We start from the raw sequence: 12285 nt of genomic DNA on the forward strand, positions 1-12285 counted from the left end.
CTTGAACGTGTTTATTTTTAGTTTTCTAAACAGTGGAGGTCCATGACTAATTATTGATCCCAAAGTGCTTCTCTGGATAAGAGTACCAATGAAATCCTCAGAAGGAAGTGTAAATAAATGAAACCAAAAAAAGTACCATATTTACAGTATACTTTAGAACACAGCAATCACATCATATCTCTTTCTAACAAAAATGCACCATTTATTTTATTGAAATGATGCATTTAAGACGCATTTTGCCATGTTTTCGCCCCCTTGTAGATGAGACAGATGACTGATTTAAAACTACATAAAGCACGCCTTGTTTACCTCCATAGCTCTTGTCCTCTCTGTCAGATAATATGTATGTATCCTATATCCCCCCCTGGGAAAGATATGGCCTCTATTTTAACTCTGAGGCTGTGTCGACCGAGGGTCCTGAAAAACATCCTGCCCTTATCTGCCCCAAAGGGAAGTAAGAGAGAAAGAGAGCCTGTAGGGGAGAGGGGAAATACAGAGAGAGAGAGAGCTCTGTTTTGAGAGATACTGGAGATGGACCAATCAGCAAGTTTAAAATTAGCCCCCTGCGTCATTGTCCATAGCAGCATCATTGGCTAACCACTGCCCCAGATCCCAGGGCTGTTCTGTTTACACTGAGGAGGAAGGCCTGCAGGAGGCCAGAGAGGATCCCACAGTCCAAATGACTCTTTGCTCTAATCCGTCTTTTTCTCATAAATGTTATTTCCCTTTCTCCTGGTTTAGCTTTTTTTTTTAAATGCTCCAACTCCTTCATATCCGTAAGTGCATCTCTCCTTCTTTTATTCCTATCACCCCCCTTCTCTCATTCTGCACTCTCTCCACCCACCTGCATACAGAAAGCTCTCAGTCTTCCCTATCAGGATACATTTGGCTGTAGAATCATCGCCGTTGAATCCCCATGTGAGTCAGGGATGTTTTGCCGTTCACTCATCTGGGCTTCACCTTGACGAGCATCGACGGAGAGAGAACAACCAAACAGCAGGCGAGCCTTTTGTCTTTCCGCATCCCTCCCTTCACTCTAGGAATACATGTTTTGGGGCTAAAGGTTTGGAAGCAGCTATCAAGAATGGATGGGGGGATTTCTGTTCCTTCTGTGCTTCGAGGCTGATGTGAGTGTGGCCGACCGCAGAGCTAGCTGTTAGTTCTGGCAGTTTGGAAGGGATGCCTCTAGGACTATGCTTGTCTTTAAGAGTCTTTGCAGAGACTTTGCCAGCATGAATTAATGGAGGATGAGCTGAGAGGCTTTTTTTCTTCAATTTAAGGAGACTGCTTGTATTTTTTTCTGGCAGTTTTTTTGTGTACATCTGACTCGTGTGACTCTTGAACACAGAACAGGAAATAAGCATGCGCGCAGACAACACATGTGCACCCTCCTGCACGGTGACAGCTGATCTGGTCCTGGCCGTGGGGCTTTGGGCTGGGTTGGGTCGGCTTACTGATATTGACAGCGTGGCCTTGTCTGGCCTCCTGCCAGTGTTGAGCTAGCTCTTGCTGGCTGCTATGGCCTCCTATAAATCAGGGCCAATTACCACGGTGGTGCACAGCCGCCTCTCCTCCCGTCGCAGCCCTGCCCTGCAGAGTGCAGGCAGGCAGAGAGAAGCCAGGAGAGCCACAGCCCTGCCTTCATTCCAATTAGTCCTCCTCTCTGTTTGGCAAACATTGTCTACTCTCATCGTATGTTTAAAACTGTTGGGAGCGACCTTATCTAAAGATATAGGCAACTTGGGAAAGAAGGGTAAACCAAAATTGCAAGTGCTTACGATAAAGACATTCCATATCATAAGCACTTAATCAAATTTAATTTTTTTAATTTTACATTTTCTGCTTTAATTTTCCTGTCCTTTACTTTCCCTTTAATCAAAAAGATGAAATGTTGTTAATTGTATAATCCAAATCAAATGGGCTGCTGAAAATGTTGATATTTGAGATAAATTACATAAGATAAAAGGTACTTTATTCATCCCAAATACAAACCAAAACAAGGCATTGCACATGAGTAGAAATTAAAGAGTAGAAATAAACAATACTAGAAATTAAACATCTCAAAATAGAATTAAAACAGCATTAAAAGTAGAAAATATACAGTAGACATTGGAGATAACAATCTATAAACTCTGACAATAACCACTATTGAAGGTCTTTAGACACAATATAAAGAGTGATCATCACTATAAATATGGTTTAAAAAGAACACACGGTCATCGCATAGTAAAGATGCTGTATTTAAAGTACCTGGACATGAAAGAAACATTAAACACGTAGGTTCAGGTTTACATATTCATCTCAGTGACAGGGAGAGCCAGCTGTATAAAAAATGTGTGTGAATATACAGTAGAGCGCTGTGTGCCCTCAGCCTAAGCAACGCACGTAAGATTTATCATCCGCACTTAATTCACTCATAAACATTCGCTGGCATGTCACAGAAGCTAGGTAACTCCCCCCCCTCCCCCCGCACGGGTGGCTTGGTAAATTGGGCCTGTGTAAACCATTCTGCCCATCTAATATACAGTGCGGCAAATTGAAATCCCCAGTAAGCCTCTGTAGCGGCATGTCACAGCTGGGTAGGGAGAATGGAGGTGTTTCTCATTTACCACCTGGAGGTTTTTGAAGTGTCATAACCAGCTATTCTCCACGACTCTCTTCTATTCCTCTCTTTAACTCCTGCTCTTTTTCCCTTTGTCTCTCCCTCATTGGCGGAGCCAGGATGGAACCAGTGATCATTTTGGGGTGGCATTGAAATCACTATTATATGAACATAAAAATACATCTCACTAGAAAATAAAGGGTTATTTAAGGCACCTACAACACACCTCTACATTATTTGGGATTAAAGGTGGGGTAGGTAAGTTTGAGAAACCGGCTCGAGATACACTTTTTGTTATATTCCATGGAATGCTCTTAACATCCCGATAGCAATGAATATCTTAAGTGCTTTGACAAAAAATCCATAAAAAAACGTCATCTGTGGAAGCCGTAGTACTGTAAAAAGCACGACCAATCATTTTAGCTAAAGTAACTGGATGGCCTACCTGCCTGTCAGCCTTCCATCTGTGCACAAACTTATCTCGTGCCCTCATTGGTCATGTGCGCGTTCGTGTGTGTTGGAGGAGGGGCTCTGTAAGGAAGTGGCAGATTTTCTCCGGCGGTGTATTTTCAAATTCTCGCGATCTCGAGCCGGTTTCTCCAACTTACATACCCTACCTTTAAGTGGTGGAATAGATCAAATAATATTCAGTATATCTAACTATTTTTTTCGTATTCCCGCAGGCAAAGTATCAACGAAGCTTACATTATATAAATGTAGTGCAATATACAGACTGTTTAGCTTATGATGAGCTCATTCTCTCAGTGTATCATCAGGAATACAGAGACACACACACATCATTTAAATAAGAGTTTTTAAATTAAATGATAGGTTAAGAATAAACATCTTTTAAAGTGAATAACAATAAACAATAGCAGTAGTCTAAGCTCACGCATAGACTAATGCAACTCCCTCCTGGCTGGTCTACCTGCATGTGCCATCCGACCTCTGCAGCTCATCCAGAATGCAGCGGCTCGTCTGGTCTTCAACCTTCCTAAATTCTCCCACACCACTCCGCTCCCTTCACTGGCTTCCGGTAACTGCTAGAATTCACTTCAAGACACTGGTACTTGCGTACCATGCTGCGAATGGATCTGGCCCTTCCTACATCCAGGACATGGTTAAACCGTACACCCCAGCACATGCACTCCGCTCTGCATCAACCAAACGGCTTGCTGCACCCTCGCTGCGAAGGGGACCCAAGTTCCCATCAGCAAAAACACGTGGGTTTGCTATCCTGGCTCCAAAATGGTGGAATGAGCTCCCCATTCACATCAGGACAGCAGATAGCTTACACACCTTCTGTTGCAGACTGAAAACTCACTCTTTCGACTCCACTTCGAGCGATATAACTACTGTATTAACAAAGCACTTATATACTAATGAAGGACTGGCTTATCTAAAGCCAGTTGAGTAGCACTTGAAATGTTTTTGCTCTATGAAGCCTGATGTATATGATTCTGTTTTCTTCAAGTTTGTATTTTGTTGGTCGAACGCACTTATTGTAAGTCGCTTTGGATAAAAGCCTCAGCTAAATGCAATGTAATGTAATGTAATGTCATGTCCCCGGTTGTAATTTTACAACATTACTTTAAGCTATCCTAAAAAAGTCAGTAAATGTTTTTTGTTTTTTTTAAACTACATTTACATAGTCAAAAGGTCCTTTTGTTCAGCCTCACAATGCTATTGGGTAGTACATGTGTTTATAGGTCCTGCCCTCTGGCCATACACGCCAGGGATTTTGGGCAAGATATGACATTGGGCCACCAGGCCCAGGCCACGCCAACCAAGCACATTTGCTGTAACCACACCTCCAGAACCCAACCCACTCATTTATGCTTTAAATAACTCTACCTGTACAGGCTTGCATCTATCTTGTAGTCCAATACTAACCGCACAATATTTACTGACACTGAGTTGTGAAAATATAACACTTATGGGGGGACAGGGCTGCTAAGTCTAGAGATGGATCTGTTGGTCCTGGCACCAGGGGGAGGGACAACTGATTTAGTATGAATAGCTGCTAAAAATGTACCTGCATTTACTAAATGTCAGCTAAAAGAGGAGTGAAATGAAAAACCTGTATAGATATTAACAGTACTTAATGTCAGCTTACTAAAAAAAAACATAACAATTATTATTTACAATGGACTACGCTTAGCTAACAGACACATTTCCACCACTCATAGACCACACCCACCTTTTCTTTGAAAAACTGGGTGACATGCTGTCGCCCTTCAGTCCCTCTCTCTTTCTCTCTTGTCTTTCTTTTCTATTTTGAAAGCCTGACTTTGTTAGTCGTTGAGACATGGCACACACGTAAGTACTAGCATCCCTGCTCCTAACATGCTCTCACTCTCTGCTAGAAAGTGCCGGCGGTGCTGCACCGCGTTTGGAGGCAGGACCAAACCATTACATGTAAATAGAAGGGGGTGTACAGAGGCTTTGGATAATTAACTTTTGGAAGAAAATAAGTTAAATGAATTGTAAGTTTAGTGAGTACATTATCAATATAACATCCTATTAATGTTAATTCTTGATGAATGATGAAAGGTTACTTAAACATTTTTTTTTTAATGTTCTAAAATAGTTTGGGCCCCCGTGGTGAGGGTGTTTTGGGTGGCCAATAGGGTGGCCAGGATTCAGCTGGGGGTGGCCGTGGCCACTCCCAGCCACCCCCCAGCTCCGCCACTGCTCTCCCTGCCATTCCCCCAATCATCCAATCCCTCCCCTCTCTGGCTGAAATACCCTTTGTCAAGTGCTGTATTCAATCCTCATCATTTTGACACACAAGGCCTGTATTTATTATATATTTGAGAAGCTGGATTTTTACAGTCTGACAGGCAGAGGGTAAACAGCAGTCACGGAAGCATCCGGAACGCGAAACAAGCTTGGTTATTAACCTCAAGTGGGGCGACCGGAGGAAGCCAGGAGAGAATTCGATTTTAAACAAAAAAATCACGGAAACAGTTTTGCTGGGAATGCGTGTTTGTGCTTGTGGGTTGAAGCAACAGCCAATGTGTGCATTCTCATTTCACTCCCACGCTTGTAAAAGTTCACAACCTGCCCCCGACGCATGTATACATACATTACACATGTATACATACATTACACATGTATACAATACATACATTACACATGTAGACTCACAGAAGCATTTTAAATGCCGGCTCTTTTGGCAGTTATGTATTTTGCCTATCCAGCTTTTGCATCCCTTGAGTCTGCAAAAGTAGAACTCTTTATAAATGTTTCCAATATTACAACAAAAACACAAAATCAAAGATAAATCTGTGAGTCCAAACACAACCCTTACCCTATCCCACTCAGCCCATCCCACTATCCGTCGCCTTTCCCAGTTGATCTTCGGCACCCATTCCATTCTCTGTCCCGGGGCTCTCTTCCGGTCTTTTCTTTTCCCCTTGGATAACCTCACTCTCACGTCTTCTCGCCCAACACTGTAGGTAATAGGCTAGTTTTGACCCTCCATGCCTCATTGTGTAAGATTTCAGCTTCTGACCTTAAAAAATGAAAGCAAATCGATAGGGCGGGACACATGAATTCCAAAGCCCAGGATGCTAGCCAAGCCTGGAGCCCAGGGAGGAGAAGAAAGAGGAGGAGGGCTGTTTGTATTACTGAAGAGCTAAAACAAAGAAAGAAAGAAAAAGAGAGGGGTTTTCAATTAAAGGTGGGGTAGGTAAGTTTCAGAAACCGGCTCGAGATACACAAATGTCACAAATGTCATCTGTAGAAGCCGTAATACTGTAAAAAGTACATCCAATCCGTTTAGCCGGCCCGGCTAAACGGATTAGATGGCCTACCTGCCTGTCAGCCTTCCATCGGGGCACAAACTTATCTCGTGCCCTCATTGGTCATGTGCGCGTTCGTGTGTGTTGGAGGAGGGGCTCTGTAAGGAAGTGGCAGATTTTCTCTGGTTGTGTATTTTCAAATTCTAGCGATCTCGAGCCGGTTTCTCAAATGTACCTACCCCACCTTTAACCTTCAGCGCTGACAGCAACTTTGTGTAGCGTCTCGTTCTTGTGCTGGTGAAATTGTACGTGTCGCATGGTATGTTAAGTACTGTTTGTAATGTCAGCTATACAGTGGACAAGGGGAAAATACAACAAGGAGGGGAGGGGGACCTGATGTGAAAGCCTCAAAGACGAGTTTTGAACTGCAGCTGTGCACATTCCTATGACTTTGAGTGGGAGAAAATAACTCTCATTGAGCACTCAAGAGATTAAGATTCTTCTGTTCTATTGGCACTGCACGGAAACGTGAGTGACTGGAGACTAATGCTGCGTTTTCAATTCAGTCTGTGAACCAAGTGTGAGCAGTGTGTTAAGCAGTGGGAGGCACAATCTGCATAAGGAGTGTGTGTGTCTGTGTTTGGCGATGAAAGTTAAAGACTGGAACCCAGACTTGAGTCAGACTTCAAGTCAAATGTTCAGGCTTGAAGTTTTCTCTTGTTGTAATGAAGTAACTTGAGAAGGTGATTGATGAAAAATGTATGTTAATTAAAAATCAAAAGTGGAGAGCAAACAGTAAACCGTGCATAAAGAGAGGCAACATATTCTGGCCAGATCTGAACTAGGCATTGTGTGTGCATACTTTGTCGAAATTTGAGTTCTTTTAACTTTATTTGTGTCACACTCACACGCACATCTGTAAAGTTTCTCAACTGCATCTTGCACGGTTTGCCAAGCAATTGCTGTGAAAAGAAACACACACGGACGGACATACGGACACCTGGTAAAGTATTCTTTGTGATATTTCCTGATACAGGAGTGACGCTGGTAAATAGCACGCCTTACACAACATTAAATGATTAGTCTTATTCGAAAGGAAAGAGTTAAAAACCGTCTGAGATGTGTAAGTAAATCACAATAGAAAACAAAATAGTTAAATGTCAAGGCATTTTCATCATTGCTCACAGACTTTCCTCATGACTTGTCTAATGACCACCTGTGACCTGACATGGCCTGCAGTCTAGGACTCCACTTGAGATCTTTCACAGATTACTTGAAAGTTCAGTGGAAGTTGCCCTTAAGGATTTCAAAGCTCTGGCGATGGTGTGTGTGACTGTTGTTGGCTTCCGTGTGGAAAAGGTGTTTCTGTGTCATCACGTGGCGTGTATGCGTGTGAGTGCACAAACACAGATGTGTGTACAGTAGTGTGCGTCCGGCACAGTGAGTGGCTGCCCATCAGTTCCACTTAGCTCAGCGTGGTAATTGGCCATCCATTGATGGACGTGGCTCCCTCTTCACGCTCCAGGGACCCGGCTCTTTGTCTGGGGAGTGGGAGGCAACACGCTGGCATGGCACACACGCTTAAAATAGCGCATCAAATCAACCATGCTTCAGCAGCCGCTGCTAACGTGTGGGGCAGATTGGAGGGCTAATGGTGTGTGTGTGTGTGTGTGTGTGTTTCTACAGCATGGTATGGGGTCTTTAGGTTCTCTCTGGGGAGGATAAGGGGTTAAGTTGGTTAACTGGAGCTGGTGGTGATATTTAGTCATGCTCCCCTCTCTGCCTGACCATCTTTTTTTTTATTTGACCGTTTCATCCATCACTCACTCAGTGTGCATCACCTCTTTTTCTCTACTAGTCTTTCTCCCCCCCCCTCTCTCTCTTTCCGCTCATGCCCACAGGGTCCTCCTTCTCTCTTCCTGTCACTATATGCAGTGTCCCCACAATAGAGATATAAATGGAGTGTGAGCAGGGGGCCCTGACACCTACACCATAAATCTACACTAACGGCACAACAGCACACGAGGAGAGCAGAGGAGGGGAAAGAGAGAAGAACAAATAAAGGGAATCACACATCTGAACAATTTGAATACATTTCAGTAGATTGAAATTATGCTGGAAAAAAAGAGGTTGATATAAAGATGTTTATGAAATAGGCTGGAGAGGATTACTGCGTGAAGATACCACACCCTTGGAGGTATCAATTGTTTTACAGTGTAATGGAATTGGTATTGAGGAGGGTATGAATAGTTAGCAGGAAGTTGCCATCATTTAAATCAGTTCTAAGCTGCTGGAGGCCTTATGAACCCTAATTTCAGAGAATCTCCTTGGTGAAATGTTTAATTAAAATAAAAAATGTAGAAATGTGTCCACTCTTGACTCCGGCTTTTGTCAAGAAAAATACCTGCTCTCTCACTGAATTTCAGATGCAATTCATTGCAATATATGTACAAAGGTGACAATAATTGAAAGTAAAAGTGTCATCTCAAATGTCATTGTGCAGACCTTCTTCACATGAGAATGGTTTGCCCTTAATGTGTTATTTAGGGTTGAGGTTAGAGTTTATTTTTCTTAGAATATTATCTGCTGCTCAGTTCACCTCTTAGTGATCATTTCCTCTTAGCCTCGCAGCCGCCCTTAAATGTCTAACCTCACAATTTCAATGACAATGAACTGGAAGTGCCTGCTGTTTCTTCAAAATATATTTTCCATTCCTTATCACACTTTCATCTCCTGTCTTATGTAATATGTTTCCCAACCTACCTCTGTGTTTTTCAATCTTTAACCTATCATCCCAAGATGAAATCTATTTTGCATCAGTTTAAGTTAAATCTTTCCTCTCTTTGCTTCTCTTTTCTTAGCAGCCCTATGCTCCTCCCCCTCATCCGATGGCTCCTCCCAGCCCCAGCACCAACAGCTGCAGCCAGGGAGGGGCGGAGCAGCTGAGTAAGACCAACCTGTACATCCGAGGCCTGCCACCTGGGACCACCGACCAGGACCTCATCAAACTCTGCCAACCGTGAGTACACTGAAATACAGATGTTCTCTTCACACTGAGGGGTGTAATGGCCATGATGTACTGCTCGTGGCTGTATGTGTTTCACCAAGTGTACAGTATTCCTCTTTATAATACTCCAACTCCCTACTTATAATACATGTCATCCATTTCTATTTAATCAGTGTCAAAACATTGTGTTTCCATATTAATCCCTACATATATTCTATGTTAATGAAATGGAGAATCGTTCCGGCATTTTCCTCTGCTGGAAACTTAATATTGCATATAATGATCAAGTACAACAGTTACATCTTTTTTATATATATATAGAGGTACTAATTTAATATGCCCTCTTTAAGAGCATTTACTGTAATAGAGGCAATTTCTCAGGCTAAAAATGATAAAGATGTTTCACGTGGAGGGAAAACTTTTAAGTGCTTGTCCCAGAGTCCCAATGAGTCAAATGGGGAGCTTACCCGGACACGATCAGATTTCAGTAATTAGATGAATTAATAGCTGCCAGACCGGACTCAAAATACATTGTCTGGAGGTAGTTGTACTTGGACAAGATGGAAAACCAATTTTCGTTTGGAGCGTTTAAGTGTAGCTTTGATTAAAGTACAGAAAACTATAAAGCTAACAACCAAGTCAAATGTCCTAATGGGAAAGGACGCCGCTAAAAGACCATTATTCTATGCAAGCCACCAAAATGAAACTTAAGAAAAATGTTGGAAAATGTGTGATAGTGTAAGTTCAACTCAAATTATATATGACATAGGTCAATGTGGACATGGCTGCAGCATACTTAGACTTAAACTACTTATGTTGTTTTTGTAAACAGGCCCTTGTATGTAAACACAAATAACACATTAAAGCTTTTCAATGCCAATCTGATCAAACTACAACGTTTACCTTTGAGGAGAAAATGACAGGCATGTAAGAAGAGCCATGTACAATACCTTGCACACCCCATTAAACTGCTACCAATAGAGTGTATTTTAGGGACAATCACAAAGGTGCTCATGAAGCTCTGCCAAATGTTCTTGATACAAAAAACACACACCTGCCTACACACAGCTCAATAAGGCCTAATAACGCTAAGATTGAACCACCTCCCCCAGGAATCACAGACCAAGACCTCATCAAGCTGTAACACAGTCATAGGGGGCTTTCTTAATCTAAGTGTCTCAGTCTCTCTTACACACACACATACACACACACGCACGCACGCACGCACGCACACAAGCAGCTTTGTTCGGCTCCATTAGGCCCTTCCACTTCTAAAATGGTAAAAAGGGGGTCAAGATCATTAATGGAGACAAGGCCAGTAGATTGTGAAATGCAGGCCATGAGCGAGTCTGTCTGGTTGCATAACCTTTTCTTGGCCATATTTCCAGAAATGTCCTGGTCAAACGCAGCCAATTATTCAATGATCCTTTGGAGACGGGAACAAGCTGTCCGGTATATTTGGTAATACTCCCGGTAGCCCGTGTCATAAGTCATGCATTTATTCTTGATATTGACCCATCAAAATTCCATTAGCCTGAGAGGCGGCCCGATAAGATTTGGAAAAGCACTCAGCATTTTGACATCGCATATCTCTCGCTTAGCTCTTGCGTTCACCCAGTTGTACATAGTTGGACAGTTTCAATTTCATTTCTAATTCCATATGATCTTGAATATTTTGAGCATAACCATTCGGAAGGGCAAACCTTGTCGAAGCTTATGTAAAGCACCCCGGTAGTGTGCATGTTTGTGACTGTAGATTTGCATTCTAATATACGGCTTTTCTCCTGTGTTATGGAAAGCCACTGACTTTGACTGTTATTGCTGGAATCTGCCTTGCTGTCCTCTAGTGGCTGTCCTCTTGTTCAACCGTTTCCAATACTCGCCTCTCTACTTATATCTCCCCGCCTTCCCTCTGTGTGTATCGCCTGCTTAAGAGCCTCCAAGGTTGCCCGAGGTGCTGTGCCAGTGAAAATCCAATGCCACTGAAACTTTAATTAGCCAGACTGTGTTTCAGTGGCAGGCGGATGGCAGAGTTCCAAAAAAGGTCATGCGACTTTTCTGCAGTCTGCTGCATCCTGGGTCCCCCCTAGGTTTCTCCCTCGATGGCCAGTCCTCCCCCAGCACTCAGCTCCTCCCTGATGGGACAGAGAAGCAGCATGTATCGTCCTGGTTCACCACTATCTCAAATGCTGCTGTGCAACTGATGCATTTTTGACAACGGGCCATATCATAGCTGCTGATTGGAGGTTGTTGCACACCGCCTGAGAAGTGCCAAGAAAATAAATGCTGTCTACTGTGGCTGAAACCCTATCCTTTTGAACTATAATATTTCATTGCCTCAATCCTGTCACAATTTCAGTAACCCCCGTCAAAGGTCACAGTTCACTTAAAACACAGAAGTTTAAATGTTTTGGTTAAAACAAATACATCAAATCAGTTTATTAAGCATTTGCTCATTTTTATCAGTGTTGATATGAAGTAGTGATTATCAACTTCAAAAGATCTCTACCATTGAAGACATTTAAAGTTGTTAATCAACAACCACTTCCTATTCTACGTTGTATTTGTTCTAGTTGTGCATGCACAATGACAAAGCATACACACTCTGTTTAATGTTTCACTTAGAAAAAACAGGGGACAAACCCTATTACCCATTATTACACATTCAAGCTCTATTAAGTCTTAATTAGTATTGGTTGGAGATAAATTATAACGCTATTAATGTTGTGTTTTAAATAGTCTTAGTCATTGGTAATCAGAGTTGGGTGTAACGCGTTACTTTGTAACGCGTTACTGTAATAATATTACTTTGTCGGTAACGGAGTAGTGTAACGCGCTACTTTTATAATCCAGTAATCACACTACAGTTACTAACATTGCCCCGACACGCGTTACTTTGTTACTTTCTAAAATCAGTCATAATCAAACCT

The 12285-nt window shown here is 42.5% G+C and overlaps 1 protein-coding gene across 5 annotated transcripts in view; it reads left to right on the forward strand.

Annotated features, from left to right (window-relative positions):
• LOC117454713 (RNA-binding motif, single-stranded-interacting protein 3) overlaps nucleotides 1-12285 on the forward strand; it is a 310119-nt gene that overhangs the window by 135030 nt on the left and 162804 nt on the right. For all 5 annotated transcript variants that reach the window (XM_071204809.1, XM_071204810.1, XM_034093846.2 and 2 more), the window contains one exon: nucleotides 9210-9367. In XM_071204809.1, coding sequence (XP_071060910.1) covers nucleotides 9210-9367 — 158 coding nt within the window. The remainder of the gene's footprint in view (nucleotides 1-9209; nucleotides 9368-12285) is intronic.

This window comes from Pseudochaenichthys georgianus, chromosome 11 (genome assembly GCF_902827115.2).
Source record: "Pseudochaenichthys georgianus chromosome 11, fPseGeo1.2, whole genome shotgun sequence".
Taxonomy (NCBI): domain Eukaryota; kingdom Metazoa; phylum Chordata; class Actinopteri; order Perciformes; family Channichthyidae; genus Pseudochaenichthys; species Pseudochaenichthys georgianus.